We start from the raw sequence: 21,933 nt of genomic DNA on the forward strand, positions 1-21,933 counted from the left end.
AACAATTAGAAATAATTAGCTTTGCCTATAACAAGCTACTACTTCAGCTAGTAGAGGATTATTGTTTAAGTTTTGTTACAATAACATCAATTACATAAATGAACAAAATGTAGAAATCCAATTTTGCTAGTCGATGCCAATTAGGTTCTTGACAATGAAGTACAGTATTATCATAATTAAACACAAGCATACCCATAAGCAATTGGGTAGATTGTGTACTGGTATTAGTGGGACATAAAGAAACTGGCTGAGGAACTCTGTGGGTTTAGCTTTATCCGAGGGGAGGAGAGGATTTGTCACCATTTTGGGTCGAGACACTGCATAAGGTCTGAGAGTGGAGAGGGAACATAGCCTGTACATAGAAAAGAGGGGGAAGAGTGAAACAGTAGATTCACAAAGATGTCCCTGCACAAGGCAGAAATGGGTCAAAACAGGTAGGATCTGAGAGGAACCTTGGGTGAGAGAGATAGGGAGGTGGAGATGGGGATCAGCTACACTGGGCATGGATGAATGACTAGGTCATAGTGAAGGAAGGAGTTAGATGCAAAAATCAGGCAGTCAGAGGGTTAGTCCAAAAGTTAAACAATGACAGCAGCCTTGGGAGGGAAAAACAAGTACTTGAAAGTGGACTGATTCACAAAGTGATCAATTCCCTATCAGCAGTGGTGAGGTCCTCCCCCTTCCTCCTTCTCTGCAACTAACTTTTCCTAGTTTTAATAAACAGTGATCAACCTGAAATATCAATGTTGTTTCTCTCTTCACAGATCCTATCTTATCTGCTAAATAATTCCAGGTTATCCTGTTTTCACTTTTACTCTATTTTAATTGCAAATCAGTTACTAAATCAGAATAACTAATACATCAATATTTTGTTCCACAACCTTCCTTGTAATTTAAATAATCTGTTTTATTTCTAAATTTGGTTAAAATTTTGTTCCAGCATTGGTTTTACTTCTTTAAATAAAATCTATTTCATTTTGTACATATTTTTTCTTTGCAAGTGAAAAGCAATGTGCCACACTTTGCAGGTATAGCATGCATAACAACCTTTTCCTGTGTAGCAATTCATTATGTTCTTCTCATTAATTTCAACAGGAAGGGAGAGGGGAAATATGAATTTCAGATTAGGTTGCTTCTGTAATGATTCATACACAACTAAGTTCCAAAAATAAAAACAATGTTAGAAAATTGTTACTCGTATCACGTTTTCAAAGCAGTAAAACAGACAAATTGTTTGTGTGATCATAACTTTTTACTTCAGAAACATGGTGAAAATAATTCATCCCTTTTCATTACGTTAAAGTATTCCTCTGGCATTCCTTAGAAACAATTTTATAATAAATTACACAAAAAATTGTATGCATTCTGAGGAGTGCCTTTAACTGACAGTATTTTATAAAAATGTGCAAAAAGACTTGTAGATTTATCTATCAAGCATTACAAAATCACAGCATGATAAAATTCAAAGAAGTGGCTAAAACTCTACAGCAAACGGTCAGCCATAAAAACAATTTTAGAAGTCTTCTTTTTTCTTTTTTTTACGATTTTAGCACCATTGAAAAATGTAGTATTTATTGCCCCTACTGCCCAATTGCCCTTAACAAGGCAGTAGTAAATAAGTTTCTTAAACCACTGTAGTCTTTCTAGGACAGGCACTCCATGTTTCTGTAGGGTAAGAAGTTCAACGTCTTCAACCCAGGAAAAACTTAGGAAGGGCAAAACGCTTCCAAATCAGAATGGTCTGGACCTAGAATGAAACCTGTAGCTACTGGTGTTTCGATACCAGCATCTTTCTTTTGTTGATGGTAGAGGTCATGGGCTTGGGAGATCTTGTGACAAAAGGTTGAAGGAGCAGCAAAATGTGATTTGTATATAGTACACAAAGCACTGTGTGTAGGTTGTGGTAAGAATTAATGTTCAAGATTGTAGAAGAGCACCACAATGAATTACTTTGTCTTAGGTGGTGTTCGGTTTCCTGAGCTGTACTCATCAAGCAAGTCTAAACATTTCCCTTTGAGGATGATGCAGGATGTTGCAGGATGATAAGTGATTGGTGCGGGGGGTGGGGGTGGGTGGATGGCAGAGGTTGTAGCTGTGGTGAACAAATACACTTAAAAATTGCACTGAAATTATTTTCAGTGTTTTTTTCTACAGCATGCAGTATCAGAGCTACATTCCTACCTTAATAGGTGAACAGAAAATGATAAAATGTTTAGTTTAAACGTTCTTGTTATTTTGCATTAATTCAGCAATTTAATAGTTTTAAATGGAATTTCAGTTTGGAGGGAAATCATATTGTAAAATGTGTCATTAAAGGCTGAAATTTTTTGTCATTTTCCAGACTCTCTGCCAATCTATTTGATCATAGTTTTGAACTTGTAGTGTAATGTGTACCAGCATTTCTTAGCAATTCTGAAGGGCAAGCGAAAGAGGCCCATAAGCAAAAGCTGAGTTATCAAACAAACTGTGTTCTTAATGCCTTTTAAGTATGTATCCTGCTTAAGACACCTACTTTACCAGGGAATTCCCAGAAAATCTCAACTCTTGCATTCAGTTCTGTGGTCACTGTGCACTTTATAGCAAATGATCTTCCACTCAGCATCTTCACTGGACTGGTCACGTTCAGCTCTACACTTCTGATGCTGCTGACTAAATTTTAAACATCAAAATAAAATTAATACTCTAGAAAACCCAGGCATTTCAATACCATTTCATATTTATCTAAAATGCTGTATAAACATATTTTCTCTCCAGGAATAAATATGAATTAGCCCAATAATGTATAATAAAGCATATTTGCACATGAGCTATGATATGCAATAGCTTTAATTAAGTGAAAGATATAAAACAGAACATAGAGCAGTACAACACAGGAACAGACCTTTCAGCCCATAATATTGTGCCAAATTGTAAATACCTCCAAAAAATGAATCTCAGGCTAGTATTTGGTGACATATATGTACTTTGATAATAAATTTACTTAGAAATATGATCTTTGAAACTAATTAAATTAGTATCAAATGCCTAGCTAAACTATTCCCTTCTGTCTACAGAATGTCCATATCCTTCCATTTCCTTCACATTCATGTGCCTATTAAAGAGTCTTTCGAGCACCTCTATTATACTTGCCTCCACTACCACCCCAGGCAGTGCATTCATGGGGCTCACCTCTCTCTGTATAAAACACTTGCCCCACACATCTCCTCAAAACTATGCCCTCTCAACTTAAAGACATGCCCTTTAGCATTAGATATTCTCATCCTGGGATAAAGATGCTGACTGTCTACTCTATCTATGCCTTTCCGTAAACTTATAAACCTCTAACAGATCTCCCCTCAGCCTCTGCTACTCCCGAGACAACAACTCAGGTTTTTCCAACTGCTCCATATAGCGAGTGCCTTCTACTCTGGACAGCATCCTGGTGAACCTCTTCGCACCCGCTTCAAAGCCTGGACATCACCAAAGCTGAATGCAGTTCTCAAGAAGCGCTGTAGGTACAGCTTTATCAAGCTGCAACATATCATTATAACCCTTGAACTACGCTTCTCGAATAGCAAAGGCAAGTTACGCCATATGTCTTCTTTACCACCCTATCAACCTGTGCAGCCACTTTCAGGAAGTTATAGACATCAATACTGTTAGGGGTTTTACCATTAACTGTGTACTTTACATTTGATTCCCCAAAGACTGGCAGCATTTTTTTGTCCATTGCTGTTTATGTTTTCTCTTCTGTTGCTTTTATATCTGTTTTCTGATCTAAAGAACATGCAGCTTATTGAATCATATAGATGGAATAACTGTGTATAATGTAGAATAACTGTGTTTCCTTTGGACTGGGATGCTCAATCTAATATGCCAAACTAATCAATACATTCTTAAAACTAATTTTTACATAATATTTTACATTTTGAGTGGATTAGTTTCTTCAGTCAAGTTAATTCACTCAATTTGTCCATGAATTATCAATCTGCATTGAGCCCACAATTTATTGCATTTGATGACAGCGCTCAAGTGAAAGTGCTCTGCACGGACCTCAAAGATGTCTGCTACTAACATCCAGTGATTTCTTTGCATGATTTTTCACTTTTCTGGCCGTTAAAGTAGCATTCAGTCATCACTTCAAAGGAGTTGGTCAGTCCTGCAACAGTGATCTCATCCAATTGGCTAAATAGCCAATCAAACTGAGGTATTCTCAGAATCAACAGAATCAGGAAGGAAAAATAGCACAGCTTCAAATATATTTTTCAGTATGGAGGACTAAAGCAAACAGTTTAGAAGGTAGAAACTGAAATATCAAATGAACCTTAAAAATATTTACTTTAAGGTAAATCAAAGTTCATAAATCAAAGTAATGAGTACAGGAGTTGGGATGTTACCGTAGATTCCGGACTACAGAGCGCACCTGATTATTAGCCGCTGGCTCTAATTTTAGAAATAAAATCAATTTTTTAATTGTAAAGGCCGCACCGGATTTTAGGCCGCACCGCTACTTTTAAATATACATACGTATCGGTAACACAAATTACGTTGCATATACTTTTTTACTGAACAGCACGAACAACATTCCAATATCTCCTAGCGACTGGTAAAAATATATATATTGCAGCCTACCAGGAAAAGTTATTGATCGACTTTAACTTAAAAGCAGCGTTTTCGATCGGGTCTAATCGGGTCTGACGCTTGCGCAATGCGCTCGGGTCTAATCGGGGCTGACGCTTGCGCATTGCGATCGGGTCTAATCGGGTCTGACGCTTGCGCAATGCGCTCGGGTCTAATCGGGTCTGACACGCTTGCGCAATGCGATCGGGTCTAATCGGGTCTGACGCTTGCGCAATGCGCTCGGGTCTAATCGGGTCTGACGCTTGCGCAATGCGCTCGGGTCTAATCGGGTCTGACACGCTTGCGCAATGCGATCGGGTCTAATCGGGTCTGACGCTTGCGCAATGCGCTCGGGTCTAATCGGGTCTGACACGCTTGCGCAATGCGATCGGGTCTAATCGGGTCTGACGCTTGCGCAATGCGCTCGGGTCTAATCGGGTCTGACGCTTGCGCAATGCGCTCGGGTCTAATCGGGTCTGACGCTTGCGCATTGCGATCGGGTCTAATCGGGTCTGACGCTTGCGCAATGCGCTCGGATCTAATCGGGTCTGACGCTTGCGCATTGCGATCGGGTCTGACGCGCTCGGGTCTTGCTTTTCTTCGAGTATTTTCCATGTTGATGAGGGTGAGTACAAATGACTGATTTACAATAATTTAATTGTGAAAGTGCGCTTGATTTATCGTACAATTTCATTGGACCTCTGTGAACTACTCATCAATTTTATTGGTCTACTGTTACGAGGCAAAATGTTTACGAGGCGGCATGAAAAAAAAACATGTATTAGCCGCTCTGGATTATTGGCCGCAGAGTTCAAAGCTGTTCAAAATGTGGGAAAAAAGTAGCGGCTTATAATCCGGAATCTACGGTATGTTGAATTTGTACAAGATGTTGGTGAGGTCAAATTTGGAGTATTATGTACAGTTCTGGTCACCTATCTACAGGAAGGATATCAATAAAATTGAAAGAATACAAAGAAAATTTACAAGGATGTTGTTGGGAATTGAGGACTTGAGTTATAGGGAAAAGTTGAATAGGTTGGGACATTTTTTCCTTGGTGTAGGAGAATGAGGGAATCTTATAAAGGTGTATAAAATATTGAGGGTTATAGGTAGGGTAAATGCAAGCCGGCTTTTCCCACTGAAGTTTGGAGAGACTATAAATAGAGGTCAAAGGTTAAGAGTGAAAGGTGAAATACTTAAGGGAACCCAAGTAGGATTTTTTTTTTCACTCAGGGGCAGGTATGAGTGTGAAATGAGCTGCTGGCATAAGTAGTGGATGTGGATTCAATTGCAACATTTATTAGAAGTTTGGGTAAGCGTGTGGGTGGGGCGGTAGAGAGGGCTATGGCTCGGGTACAGTTCAATGGGACTAGGCAGAATAACAGTTTAGCATAGACTAAATGGGCCAAAGGGGCTGCTTCAGATCTATAGTATTTTGTGATGCTAAGATTCAATGTGATTATTTAAAGGGATTAAAATCCATAATAATTAAATTTGTTTTGGCTAGGAAATTTGCTAAGCAACATTGAAATCTCAAATAGATATAATTAAGTGTAACATTTTCAGGGTACTTCAAATGAAATAGTTCATAAGCACGTGATATTTTCATCAATGTACTGTTTACACTTCATTCCAATGAAGAAGTCTACAGAACAGTGCAACTGGTGGAGTAGTATTGAATCACTGACAGCAGCTTCAGGATTTCTGAATTGTGCAATAGCGCAATCTCAAAATCATTGCCTAATTCAGACTCCAATATCAGCAAATACTGATAGTTCTGTAGCTGCAAATTCTTGCTTATTATACTTGAACCAATATATACCAAAGACTATATGGTCATGAAAATAAAAACATGGACTGGCTGTTCAGAAATTGCTCTTTTAGGGAGCCGTTCTAGTCATGAAAGTAGGTTAAGAGGTAACAAACAACTGACAATTATGAAGATGTTATTGCAAAGAGATAATTTTTCTGATGCAGAGAGATAATTATTTGTGACTTAATCATCAGATTATAAAAATAAAATTTAACAAGTATGAAAGCACAATATAATGAAAATGATACACACCATTTACTACAATAGTAAATAAAAGGAGTGTTGCTACAAACCTCTCCTATGTGTTAAGTAGTATGAATAAAATGTCTTCCCATTCACAGTGGTTTCACATGATAGCAGGCCAATAAACTTGTAAGTGGGTCTGGGAATAACAAAGCCTTGTTTACTATCCCACATGACTTCCTTTCCATCAATGGTAAAGGGTAAAGAATTCTGAAAGAACAGGCAGAAGTTATGTCAATACAGCGATATTCTAGCTATTTTTAGTTTTAAAATGTGGATTAAAATACTGCTCATTGTTTTGAAATTTAAAGCAAATGCTGCATCAAATTATTAGTACATTTATTCAAATTTACCACCATAATTTACTATTCCATTCATTCACACTCTGAAAAATGTGAGTCACCATCCAGAGGTTCCAAATATGTCAAAGATTATCTGAAGAGGTCTCTTGTTTAACCCTTCTTCCGTCACTATGCCTTCAAATTTATTCTTCCAAATATAAAAATAAATGAATGTGACCATGTCATCTTGACGTTAGAGCATTCATCTGAAGTTTGATTCAACAATTTAAGAATATATACAGTTTTTAATCCATCTTTCTGACTTACAAAATGTACTTCAAGTAGTCAAAATGTTTGAAACTTTCATAGAACATTGAACAGTGCAGCACAGTACAGGCCATTAGGCCCACAATGTTGTGCCAACCTTCTAACTTACTCCAAGATCAATCTAACCCCTCCTTCCCACAGAGCCTTACATTTTCTTCTTACATTTATGTACCTATCTAAGAGCCTCTTACATGCTCTTAATGTGTCTGTTTCTATCACCACCATTCACAGTGCATTCCATGCAATTACCACTCTGTGTATAAAAACCTACTTCTAACAATCTCCCTCCCCCATACTTTCTTCTAATCACCTTAAAAATATGTTCTCTTGTATTAGCCATTGTCACCCTGGGAAAAAGGCGCTGGCTGTCCATGCATATTAAGTGATCAAAGCTTGGATACCATCAACCAGACCAACGCGAGTTGGTAACGCTAGCACTTTGTGAATTGATCATTTACTTTACTTACATCAGGACTTTGCTTTACTTTAATAATGTTAAAAGTTCTGATGTATTTGAATTGAATTAAAGGACATTAAAGGCAAACATAAAATTTTATAATTAATTTTATTTACTTTTTTCTTACACTTAATGAAAAAAAATTAAATGGTGTTTCATTCAACATTTCTGATCTGTACAAAGAACACACAGTACAAAGACGATTTATTATAAAATTAACTAGTCTGAGTCATAGAATGATGCAGACAGAGTCAAAAAACACAGGAACAGGCCTTGCTATCCATCTATGCTAACTAATTTTGCCTGTCAACTCTAAATCCCATTTGCCAGCATTCAGACTGTATTCCTTCTACCTTGTCTATTTAAGAATCTTTTGAAAGATTAATGGGGAGGTGCACGGTCAGAAACACACTGGGACTTTCAGTGAACACATTTAATTTGGCTAATAAGCAGACAAATTGTCTGCACACACTGACAAACCTCATAATATAGTTTCAGTTGTAACTGATCACACATTCAGCACAATGCATTTCATCTCATAATAAAACCAATACATGTGTACTGAATACATCTAACCTACCTCCATTCAAGTGCACACTTACAGGTTTTCTGATCATTGGGTTGGAGTTCTAGAGATATCACATATGGAAGTATATCAACAATATGAAAAACATGCATCTCACTAAAGTGAAGTGGATACACAGAAAAAAAACCTACCAATTCCAGACATGGAATTGAATTCCTTAACTTCTGCATTTCACCTTCCTCCTGGTCGTAAATTAGAATTGTATACGGCAGTACAACTAGAGTACTATGCACAGTTCTGAACCACTTACCATAAGAAAGGATACAATAGGATTGGAAATAGTCCAAAAGAAATCCACCAAACTATTTCATGGAATAAGAAGATTGTCATCTCAAGGGAGACTTAACAGACTGAGTCTTATTCTTTTGAGTTTAGAAGAATGAAGGGTGATCTAATTGAAATACTATATATATACATTTGCAAAGAGCAGGACAAGGCACATGAATCTTGAACAAGGGCATTAGTTCCATGATTAGGGACATATATTCAAAACCAAAAAGTATAAAAAGGATGGTGACTCTCTCAGAGAGCCTTTAAGTATAAATTATCAGAATGAATTAAGGGACAGGCTTGAAACAAGGTGGCCCATTCCTCTTCCTATTTTCTTATCCTTAAGAAAGATAGTAGTAGAGATACCCTTGTTGGTCAGATAAATATTTGTGATTTCTGCTTTCATTACAAATATTCTGTATTTTTAGCATTTTGTTCTGCACATACTAAAAGAGGTCTTACTAAACAAAATCTGAAAGTAGGACTACATGACAATATATTAGGTGAAGGTTACCTCCTTTTGTTAATGCCAAAACTATTATAACCTGTTTCAGACTGAGTGGTAAGTAATATTTTAGAGCACATATACATAAAAAGAATTTTGTGCAGATAATATCAAAGCATTTGTTTGAGTACTGCTTGATGCTACCCTGCATACAATTATTGGATATAATTTGAATCTATGGAAGACTACAAACTGTGAAAATAAACATTTTAGTGACCCAATCCAATCTGAATCACATAATGCAAAAACTTTGCAAAATTTTGAAAGGATTTCTAGCCCTCACTTGTTCAATTTCTAATGGCTGAGCTGGAATTGGCTTTGAAAATTAGCTATTGCAAAGTTACACAGTATTATACCCTCTTGGCAGAAGACATTTACATTTGAGTGAGTTCTTCTCATAGGAAGAGAGTAGCAAACAAATACAAGGATAAAAAATAAAGCCAGCCATTTAGATTAAACATTGTTAACTAAGTGCTTTGATGCAAAAGGAAAAAAAAAATTACAAAACAAATGTAAAAACTTCTCTCATGTTTTTTCAGTAAGATGTTGTACAAGGGTGGGTCAGAAGGATGCCTCAAAGGATGTAATAAACATGCCATGTGCCTATCTCACCAATTTCCTGTCAACACAGGATACAGACCTTCTGTCTCTGTTCTCTGCTGCCAACTTTGCTGCTGTATAGAAACTTCTACTTGTGGATTATATTGCTTTTTGAGAACTATTTTCTCCATATATGGAACTATATATTAAGAGTTTGTTTAATGCATCTAGGACTGAATATTGAATCATGAAACATCTTGTTTTTGCTATATGTGAATGACTTTCTACCATTTAGTCATTTACTTTTCTCATTATATAGTGATCTGCTCTGAAAACAGCAGTAATACATTTCAAATCTCCTTACTATATGCAAACCCTTTTCACATATTTCAGGAACAGAATAAGATTTTTTTTAAATTCAATCTGCCGGTCAATGGTTTTGACTTCTTCTTGTTCTTTAAAATGTTTCTCTGTGCTTTCCTTGGTTTTGCTGAGTCATGGCAGATGGTATGATTAAACTGAGGAACAGTAATGAAATGCCCGTGGCTAGAGTCTTGCTTAAGATGTAATATTTCATATCAAATCCCATAGTTTTCCTTTGAAAATCCTGACAGACAACATTATATACCATGAATTCCTGATTGTAACTATCTCTGCATAAAAATTATTTTCCTCACTTTGCCAAAAGTTTAAATCTGTGCTTCCTTGTCCATGTCATCAGGTTCAGAAATAGTAATTACTCCTCAACCAACAGGTTCTTGAATTAAAAGGGGTAACTTCACTCAATTTCACTCACCCCATTACTGAACTGTTCCCACAACCTATGGACTCACTTTCAAAGACCCCTTATCTCATGTTCTTGATACTTATTGTTTATTTATTATTATTTTTTGTATTTGCATAGTTTGTTTTCACATCAGTTGTTTGCCCATCCTGTTGGTTGTAGCCTTACATCGATTCAATTGTGTTTCTTGTATTTACCGTGAATGCCCGCAAAAAAAGATCTCAGAGTTGTATATGGTGACATATACGTATGTACTTTGATAATAAATTGACTTAGAACTTTGATTCATCCATTATTTGGAACAATATTTCTTTATTTAACCTATCTAAATCATTCACCTTGGTACACTTACCAAATCTTTTAATCTTCTTTACTTCAGGAAAAGTAACTCCAGTTTAATACTTTAGGAATCCTAGTAAATTATATACTTTGCTGATTACTCTCTCAACAATTAGTGCTTTCTTCACTATTGAATACTTGTTTCATATTTTGTAAAACACAGCAGGCTATTCAGCCTTCATGTCATTGTCAGTTCTCAAAACAATTTCATTTTATTTTCTGAAGTTCTTCTCTCTCAAATGCCCATGAACTCAGCTATGAATCTCCTACCACTTCTTACACTCAAGATAATTTATGGTAATCAATTAATCTACCAATGAGCAAACTTCAGAGTTGCTAAAGGTGAGAAGGAGCAACACTACCTACTGTACCACTGCCCATTTATTACCTTTCGAAGATTGGTGTCATCCAAAAATTTGATGATTTTATACCGCTCATTCTGTCATTAGAATATTATGCAAATACAGTGACTTCAGCACTGACTCCGAGGGAACTTACTGTCTGCTACCCTCCAGAATGAAAAAGTGCTTACCACTCGCAACTTTCTGTTCACAAGTCAACTTGTTGCACTGCTACTTATAGCTCTTTCATTCCACATGCTTTCATTTTGTTATCCTATTTTTGTGTGAGACTTAACTAAATGACTTCTGAAAATCAACATCTACCACATGTCTTTCATCAACCTTCTGTTGCCTCATTAAAGGTATCAACAAAGTTTGTTTAGCTTTAATGAACTCTAACTTCTCAACAACAGTGGTTCCTACACTCCTTTTTTGAACAAGGACGTTACATTTACCATTTTTCATTTTCTGGCATTTACCCTGTATCTAGGTAGGAATGGAAGATTGGAAGATTAAGACATCTACATTTCTTGCACACTTGCTTGTCACCAGAACATATATTTATTTCTACATGTTTTTGAAAAAGAATGAGAATGCATGTTCAAAGCAGTAAAACTTCAATTTTCTAAACAAAATTTAATAAGCATTTTGAATGCTGTGCATGTTTGAATTGAACAGGATTTGCCGAATAAAGCTTAATCAAGAAGAAACAAAAAGTGTGAAGTTTTCTTCCATTTTCAGAACTACTGCCTATGTATTTGCATAGAGCCACACATATATTTAGATTACAAGCAGTTTAATCAATTTGATGAATAAGCAATCATTGTTACCACAAACTATTATGAATGGAGAGATCTCTTAGTACAGTTTCGATGCACTGTATGATAATACGTATTAACAATATTCAGTTGTTATCATATCCTACCTACCATTTTCAAAGTGACAGAGAAATGTGGGCTTGTAATCCTACATGGAATAAGTAGACTTTCTCCTTCCGTGAAGTACACAACTTTGGGAACTTCTGTGTATTGCTCCACAAATGGACTACGTTTGTCTAGAAAAGAATCAACATTTATGTTCAGTTGAAATGTACCAAACAATTTGATGTCTTTTGTAGCACAGAGAGATATCAACTTAGAGCTCACATAAAGCTATCTACCTCAATAAAAGAAATTCACCAGAATCCGCTACATAACCAGTCATAAACAATGCAGACATTTGATTCCATTTTTTCAGCAAAAAAGGTTACTGTCTTTAAAACAGTAGATTTAAAAAAACATAAAAGACTCAAGGTATTTTCCTCATCTGTACCAGGCATTGTGAGAATTCACAAAACTTTATACTTGCCTGGTTATGATTCTGCTTTTACATATCCATGTCCATTATTAGTTCTGCATTTCCAAATGAGATACATGCCAGGAACATAACAGAATGTGGTGTGATATCATATATGCAAAATACAGTTCTAAATGCCTTTTCTTTTTAAATGTAAAGTCTGACAACTCTTTAGCTTACCAGTAACAGGGTTTAATTTGAATCTCATCAAACTGTCAAGGTGAATACTTTGCTAAGGTATTCAGATCAGCAGTCCAAATGTATCATTTATAATGTCTGATTTTTTTAGGGATGCTGTTACACCATAAGTTTTAATTAAAGTGAGTGAAGAGTGTCATCTTGAATTATATTGTTGAATCTAAACTGCTACAAGAAGAAATTAAAATTATGAATGCATGCTTAGAATACAACTGAGAAGGTGTTCAGGAAGCTTAATGGTCTGAGGGTGGATAAATCTCCTGGACCTGATGAAATGCACCCTCAGGTTCTGAAGGAAGTAGCTGGAGAGATTGCAGAGGCATTAACAATTATCTTTCAAGAGTTGGTAGATTCTGGCATTGTACTGGATGACTGGAAAATTGCAAATGTTACTCCACCATTTAAGAAGGGTGGGAGACAGCAGAAAGAAAACTATAGACCTGTTAGCCTGATATCAGTGGTTGGGATGCTGTTGGAATCGATTGTTAGGGATGAGATTACGGAATACCTGGAGGCACACGACAAGATAGGCCAATGCCAGCATGGTTTCCTGAAAGGAAAATCCTGCCTGACAAACCTATTGCAATTCTTTGAGGAAATTAGAAGCAGGGTAGATAAAGGAGATGCAGTACACGTGGTGTACTTGGATTTTCAGAAGGCCTTTGACAAGGTGCCACACATGAGGCTGCTGACCAATATAAGAGCCCATGGATTTACAGGGAAGTTACTAGCGTGGGTGGAGCATTGGCTGGTTGACAGAAGACAGAGAGTGGGAATAAAGGGATCCTATTCTGGCTGGCTGCTGGCTACCAGTGGAGTTCCACAGGGGTTGGTGTTGGGACCGCTGCTTTTTACAATCTATGCCAATGATTTGGACTATGGTTTTAATAGATTTGTGGCTAAATTTGCCAATGATACAAAGATAGGTGGAGGAGTGATTAGTTTTGAGGAAACAGAAAGCCCGCAGAGAGACTTACATAGTTTAGTGGAATGGGCAGAGAAGCGGCAAATGAAATACAGTACAATGTTGGGAAGTGTATGGTCAGCACTATGGTGGAAGAAATAAACAGGTAGACTGTTATTTTGATGGGGAGAGAATTCAAAATGCAGAGATGCAAAGGGACTTGGGAATCCTTGTGCAGGATATCCTAAGGTTAACCTCCAGGTTGTGTCAGTTGTGAAGAAGGAGAATGCAATGTTGGCATTCCTTTCTAGAGGTACAGAATATAAGAGCAGGGATGTGATGTTGAGGCTCTATAAGGCATTCGTGAGACCAAACTTGAAGTATTGTGTGCAGTTTTTGGGCTCCTTATTTTAGAAAGGATATACTGACTTTGGAGAGGGTCCAGAGAAGATTCACGAGAATGATTCCAGGAATGAAAGGGTCTGGCAGCTCTTGGGCTGTATTCCCTGGAGTTTAGGAGAATGAGGGGGGATCTATAAAAACATTCTGAATGTTAAAAGGCCTGAACAGATTAGGGGATTCTAGTACAAGAGGGCACACCTTCAGGATTAAAGGACGTCCTTTTAGAACTGAGATGCGGAGAAATTACTTTAGACAGAGGGTGATAAATCCGTGGAATTTGTTGCCACGAGCTACTGTGGAGGCCAAGTCATTGGGTGTATTTAAGGCAGAGATAGATGGGTTCTTGATTAGCCAGGGCATCAAAGGGTATGGGGTGAAAGCAGAGGAGTGGGGAAGAATTGGATCAGCCCATGATTGAATGACGGAGCAGATTCAATGGGCCAAATGGCCTACTTCTGCTCCTATATCTTGTGGTCTTGTGGTCTAATAATGTCTAGACCTTAGCTTATGACCACAAATTTATTAGTTAAAGTTTAATTATCAGCTGGAAACTTTCACCTACATCTTTTGTCTCTTACTCTACGATTGTTTCTGTCTTGCTACTTTAGCCCACATTCTTCCATTCTTGCCAATGTCAACAGTTGCCTGTAGGATTTTCTCTTCCACACACCTCCCTTCTTTTTGCTTCCTATCTCTTTTGTTTCCAACCACAATCCTGTACCGCTCTACAAGACATCTTGTTATGTATGCTAAGGTCTCCAGAAATACAAATTGTCTTTATACCACCGTATTTTATTTAGCAGTTTCACACACAATTATGAATTCATATAAAAAATATTTTATTACTGCAAAAATGCTGTTCAATTGAATCATGTCTAAATACGTAATTATTAACTCAACCTGAAATTCTTTGTCCCATAATAATGGCAATTTAAACCAAGGAATGGTAATACCATTGAAAGTTACATTGGAGCCCAACCTTTTACTCTCAGTGGATTTAATAACATACCAACTGAATATTCCCAACTTTGTCTTACAGATTTATTCCCTAGCTGTATCAGCGTATTTTAAGTAAAGTGATTCTATTGTCTATGATTCCGCACAAAGTAAAATACCAGAAGGAAAAAGATACCCTGAGGACCACTTAATCAGATGAAAGCTTGGATTTGTTTTCTTTACGTTGAAGGAAAATTGCATTCTTAAGTTTCAAAAAAGTGTTATTTTGTTACATAACACACACCCTTAAAGTCATTACCAGGGAGCAAAAGTAACTACTCCCTGGTGAACTATTCAAAATTGGCACAAAATGATTGAAGATTATTACTGTGTGGCTTCCTGAGACTCACCATCTCATTGTGGAGATCATGCAAAGTGTTAGGAAGAGGTGCTGGGCATTTCTACATGCAGACATACTGTCACCAGCTATTGAAGCCAAAACTATGCCTTTGGGACTGGCCCTTTAACCTCATCACAGTCACTGCCGAGATGTGACAGACAGACATGGCATGGTAAAGGTATTGTAATTCTGCATTGAGCTGATGATTTTTGAAATTAAAGATATTAAATTGAATAGAAACTATCTAGAGTTAAGAAAATAATATGGACATATAATAATTAACAACAGGAAGTAATTTGTCCTATTTTAATTTGAGCTAGCTTTCAGATAACATTGTTATGACCATATACCTAATTTGCAAAGTTATGTTTTAGATCCAGTATTTCAAACAGTGGATTTTTGATCTGCTATTTCAGAGCAGTAGAAGTATTGCAATTGGCCTCAATGACCCAAGTAAAACAATGGATAAGAAAAATCTCATCTATGTTTGAAATTAAATCAAAATTAATAATATATTACTATCAACAATATCTGTCTGGGAAATTGTCTCAATCCAGATAACAATAACTTGTATTTAGAACCAATAATAAATAGTATTTACATTGCAATATAAGACACTCCATAGGAGAATGTTATTACAAAAGTTCAGATGAGATACTAAGTCTGAAACAAGAGACTGCAGATTCTGGAATCTTAAGTAACAAACAATAAGTTACAGGAACTCCATGGATCAGGCAGCATCTGTGGAGGAAAATGGATAGTCAAGATTTCAGGCATTCAACTGATTAAGAGTCTCAACCCGAAACATCAACTGTCCACTTCCCTCTATAGATGTTGCCTGGCCCACTGATTTCCCCCTGCTACTTGTTTAAGATATTAAGGCAGGTGCCTGAAAGCTTGATTAAAGCTGCAAGTTTTGAGGATAGGCTTAAAGTTGGAGAGAGAGTTAGGAGAGATGGAGGTTTCAAAGGTTTCTGGTTGAACTCGTATCTAAAAATATACGAACGTGGAAAAGCACAAGAAATGCAGAAAGCAATACATTGAAGGGGTGAAGAAATTGCAAAAATAAAGACAGGCTAAGTAATGGAAGGATTTGAATGAGGGAATGAGAAATTGATGTGAAATTGAAATCTGCAGATGCTGAAATCTGGAGCTAAAACAAACTTATGGAGAAACTCAAAGCAACATTTGTGGGGTAAGAAATTGTCAACATTTTGGGTCAAGGCCTTTCATCGGGACTTAAGAATGGAAAGGAAATAAAGCCAACATGGAGAGGAGAGGGACAGGGGCAGGAAGTGAAAAGTAGATTGAAAAAAGTGAATGAATGACAGGCAGATGGAGGCAGGTGGGGGAGAGGAGGAGGAGAGATGAAAATATTGATGCTGCTGGAGGGTGATAAGTGGGGGCACAACAGCTACCAGTAATGGAATGTGATAAGTATGTCTGGAACTATTAAGGAACAGATGAAGGCAGATTGAACCAGATGAGAGAAGATGCCTCAGAGGATTACATGTGAACATTAAAAGCTAAGAGACAATGTAGATCAGTATGATTAGGTGCGATCGTTGAATCAAAAAAAGTAACCAGACAATAGAGTTCTGAAGGAGTTCATGTTTACTTAAAGTGGAAATATGAGGAATGGTCACAGATCACTGGAATTATTGAATCAAAGTTGTGAATGAGAGTTTTAGTACTCACTGAGTTGAAGGCGGGTGTAAAAGATAGAAGTGCTGAATGAATGTGGGTACAATTCAAGATTACTTTTCTTAAAAGTTTCTGCTATCAAATAAAGTCTATTGTACGTTGTATACTTCTGCACAAGAATTTGTAATATTATAAAATATATTGTAATTGATATGAACAGCATGATGCACTTACTGCACAAAACACCTGCAATAAGCTACATAATTATTTATTTTCATATTAGTAGATTTGTTGATTTCAGATTCTGTCCTTTCATAGTAATTCAATAGCTGCACTAAATGCAAGTAGAGTTTTCAATCAAGGCAGTGTTCAGGAAAGCAACTAAGAAACTAAGAAAATCTTAAGGAAGCTCCATAGAAGGTTCAGATCTGAACTCAATATTACAAAGAAGTAAATTAGTTAACTATATTGATAATTAAAATATATTATTTTTCCAGGTTTGTAGAGGGAATATCCAGAATTGCTAAAATATCAACAAAAAATGGTGGTAATTTATAAAGCACATTATTCTTATTGCCTTTCTCGGCAACTGTCTAATGAAAAAATAAATTATTTATAAAATTAAGTTGTGAACAAGAAAAGTGATTTTTAAAAGCACAAATACATATACACATATAGAACAAAGTTAACTTTTCACATTAAACCTGAGAAAAAGGCAAAATAGTGGCCCTCATGGAGCTAATTTGGGAAATTGACTAAAGACAATGTCCTGCCACAGGAAACAATACAGAACCATTTTACGTCTAATTCTTTTGCAATCTGTTTCCTAAATACTGAGATACACTGAAAACACTGGGGGATTTTTTAAATAAGTTTAAGGTAACATTCAGTACACTAATGTTTGACAAACTCAGGCATGTTGGGCTAAATTGTAACACACAGCAATTAGGGGCCAAACAGAGACTCGTTAGAAGTACTCAGCACTTTTTTTTCTAATTTCATTCATTCACAGTATGAAGTATCAATAGCAGACTTTTGTATTTTTTGTCCAACTGGTTTTGCCCTCCTACTTTATAAATGTTAGATCACCTTCTTTAATGCGACAGTCCAACAGTGCTGATTTTAACAGAGGCTAATCCAGGTTAAAGCACTACACTTAAATGACCCCATCCAATAGCCTAAACATTCATTCCCTCCACCACTGGTGCACAGAGTCTGCAATGCATGCTATCGAGTCCAACAGTATTCCCAAACTCAACATTTCTACCATCAAAGGACAGTAGGCACATGAGAACACCACCACCTCAGAATTATGTTCACCAGAAGGATTGCAGCAATTCAAAATAGTGGCTCACCACTGCCTTTTCAAGGCTATTAAGAAAAGGCTATAAATGCTGGCTTTGCCAGCCACACCCAGGTCCTGTAAATGAATTAAAAATAAGAGAGAAACAATGAAAGGTTACAATACACTGAATGTTTAGATAAGGGTAGTAGCATGGGCAGAATGTTGAGTGAGAACTAACAAACGAGCATGAACAAGGTTACGTTCAAACCAGAAAGAGTTGTGCAATTGGATCTTTGATTTCCTCAATTTGGATTGGCAACATCTTCACAATCTCCATCAGCACAGGTGCACCACAGGGCTGTGTGCTTAGCCCCTGCTCTACTCCTTTTACACTTATGACTATGTGGCTAAGCAAAGCTCCAATGCCAAATTTAAATTTGTTGATGATACCACTGCTGTTGGAAAAAAAATCGAAGGTGATGACGAACCAGCATATAAGAGGGAGATTGAAACTCCAGCTGAGTGGTGCCACAACAACAACCTCTTACTCAAAGGCAGCAAGACCAAGGAGATGATTATTGACCTCAGGAGGAGGGGACGAGAAGTCAATGAGCCAGTCCTCATCGGGGGTCAAAGGAATAGAGGGTCAACAACTTTAAATTTCTCAGCGGACCTGAGAGTTTGAGAGTTCTCTTCAGAGTTTGAGAAGATTCAGCATGACATCTAAAACTTTGACTAACTTCTATAGATGTTCCTGCTGAAGGGTCTCGGCCTGAAATGTCAACTGTACTCTTTCCTAAAGATGCTGCCTGGCCTGCTGAGTTTTTCCAGCATTTTGTATGTGTTGCTTGGATTTCTAGCATCTGCAGATTTTCTTTTGCTATAGATGTGTGGTGTTGAGTATATTGACTTGTTGTATCATGACCTGATATGGAAACACCAATGTCTTTGAACATAAAATCTTACAAAAAGTAGTGGATAAAACTCTCCTCACCATTGAGCACATCTACATGGAGCACTGTCACAGGAAAGCAGCATCCATCATGAAGAACTCCCACCACCCAGGACATGCTCTCTTCTTGCTGCTGCCATCAGGAAAAAGGTACAGGAGCCCCAGGACTCACATCACCATGTTCCAGAACAGTTATTACCCCTCAATCATCAGGCTCCTGAACCAAAGGGGATAACTTCACTTGCCCTATCACTGAACTGTTCCCACAACCTATGGACTTACTTTCAGGGACTCTTTATCTCGTGTTCACAATATTTATTGTTTATTCGTTATTATTACTACTATTTCTTTTCCCTTTTGTATTTGCAGTTTGTTGCCTTTTGCACACTGGTTATCCGCTTTGTTGGTGGGGTCTTCATTGATTCTATTATGGCTATTGGACTTATTGAGTAATCCTGCAAGAAAATGAATCTCAGGGTTGTATATGCTTTGATAATAAATTTACTTTGAACTTTGAGTTAAAAATTGGATTACACATTGTTTAAGAAATGGTGCTGGAACCACCACATATACTTTAATTTGTCAATGGGTTCTAATAACAGTTATAAATTAGGAGGCTTAGCAAACAGCGGAATATGAATCCATGACTGAAAAGGTAGTGAGGGAAAAAGAGGTTGCAAGTCATGAAACTGTAACATCAATGGACAGAAAAGCAAGGTACACAAAAATGCTGGTGGAACACAGCAGGCCAGGCAGCGTCTATAGGAAGAAGTACAGTCGATGTTTCAGGCCGAGACCCTTTGTCAGGATTTCCAGCATCTGCAGATTTCCTTGTGTTTGCAAGAAAAGGAAGGTACTGTTGGGAGTATTTTATGATCCAAAAAGAAGCCCAAGATAGCAAATGCTACCAATGCCAGCAACAGAAAATTTTTGAGAATAGCAACCTGAATATAATGCTTAAGTTAATGATTAAGAAATACTGAAAGTACAAAGATCAAGGTGCAGGAGACAATTAGAAGAAGTGATTATGAAGGACTGAATATAAGCAAGAAATGTAAAATGAGGAAAAATATTACATGAAGGCATAAAATTGAAGCAAATTAACATGACAATATCATGTTAATTACCATGACAATAACAACTACGTAGAAAATTGTGAATATTGAGCCTTTTACAATGCAGCAGAGGACAATAGAATCTTTAAAATTATGAATAAGGTTAACTGAAGAGTGGTTCTCAATTCAAAATTGTCACTAAAGTGAACAAAAAAATTAATATATCCACGTGAAAGAATGTTGTTTGAAAATGCTGTTGTAGAAGGTGTTTATGGAATAGACTACTGCAGCTTTTAAGAAGTAGGATAAATAGGTAAATATATACACAAGTAAATTTCCAATGCAAAAGAATGAGAGAGAGAGAGAGAGAGAGAGAGAGAGAGAAACAGTTTTGTTTTTGCAGCTTCTGCAATTGCTGACATTAACATGTAGTCCCAGCAACCTTTTGTATAATAAACTTAAATGATAGCAAAACATAATTATATTGAATATTAATAAAAATTCTGTCTCCTACCTCCTAACATGTACTCAGTCATTATTTTGTTACTATTTCTAACAAAATCAATAAATAATACAATGCAAAATTCCTGTACTTCACAGAAACAAAAAAAGTTTGTAAATCAATAACTAATGTTTGCCTTACCCTTTACAAATATATAGAGAGCAGTCTTTATGTGTCGAACATTTGAAGATGAGGTATTACAATAGTAGTAGCCTGTGTCTTTAGCCTGAGTGTTGCTCAAAGTCAGGTTACTACAATACGGTTTCTTGAGGTCCCCACTTTTAAAGTTAATTATACTTATTCTTTCAGTTGCATTCATTACATGGTCTGGCAAGGACCAAGATATAGGTGATGATCCCCTACGAAATAAAAAAGAAATATTACACTGTTCAGTTTTCCATTTGAAACAAAAATCAAGCTCCTTTATCTTCTATGATATAATTGAAACTTCAGTCTTCCTATCTTATAGGACTGTATATGTAATCACAAAATCAAGCCTAAGCTTAAATACTGCAAAACTACTAATATAGAGATTTTAGATCAAGATTGATAATATGCAAGTGAATACAGATGGTACAGCACCTATAAATAGAAATGTCAATTGGCTAAATTGGCTAATCAGTTTGAACTCCATCCCTGTCCCCATCACAATGTACAACCTGCAGTCAGTTAGAACAGGGATTGAATTAAAGACCTCCTGATACTTCTTCTGGTCAAAGAGGCAATCACAGCAGACAAACTGAACATAGCAGGTTTGGAGGTCAATTCATCAGCCAGTGAAATTCCAAGCTGGGATCTTCTGACAAAGTTTTGTCATTGCATTAAGTAAGACATTTTGATTTTCTATTTAACAGCTAGCTTAAGGCAACCTTTTGAAAAATGTATTTAAAATATTTTCCATGTATAAATAGTATTACAAAATTACCTGCATGTCAGATGTAGAGTCTGATTGACTTTAATGACTTGTTGCTTAGCTCTTGGGCTATGGTTCTTAGCTCTTAGGCTAAGTTCAGGGCTAAGGAGATCAGGTGATCCTGCAAAACAGAAGATAAGACTGCATTTTACACATCAGTTTCCAAACTAAAGTTTTTTATTTCCATTTCTGAGTGTCTAGTTCCTGATTAGTCTAAAACAATTACAACTATGGATATTTTAAATATAGAACTGAATGTGGGGCTGATGTACACTCTCAACATAGGTTGTGAGGACAATTTACTAGTTTCAGAAAAAACAGT

At 36.7% G+C, this 21,933-nt stretch overlaps 1 protein-coding gene across 1 annotated transcript in view; it reads right to left on the reverse strand.

Annotated features, from left to right (window-relative positions):
- The window catches only part of flt1 (fms related receptor tyrosine kinase 1), a 155,935-nt gene that overhangs the window by 120,120 nt on the left and 13,882 nt on the right, over positions 1-21,933 (reverse strand). Inside the window, exons 2-6 of the mRNA XM_073043818.1 lie at positions 21,624-21,732; positions 20,840-21,057; positions 12,015-12,139; positions 6,706-6,865; positions 2,513-2,649 (exon numbers count right to left, since the gene is read on the reverse strand). Coding sequence (XP_072899919.1) covers positions 2,513-2,649; positions 6,706-6,865; positions 12,015-12,139; positions 20,840-21,057; positions 21,624-21,732 — 749 coding nt within the window. The remainder of the gene's footprint in view (positions 1-2,512; positions 2,650-6,705; positions 6,866-12,014; positions 12,140-20,839; positions 21,058-21,623; positions 21,733-21,933) is intronic.

This window comes from Hemitrygon akajei, chromosome 4 (assembly GCF_048418815.1).
Source record: "Hemitrygon akajei chromosome 4, sHemAka1.3, whole genome shotgun sequence".
Lineage (NCBI taxonomy): Eukaryota > Metazoa > Chordata > Chondrichthyes > Myliobatiformes > Dasyatidae > Hemitrygon > Hemitrygon akajei.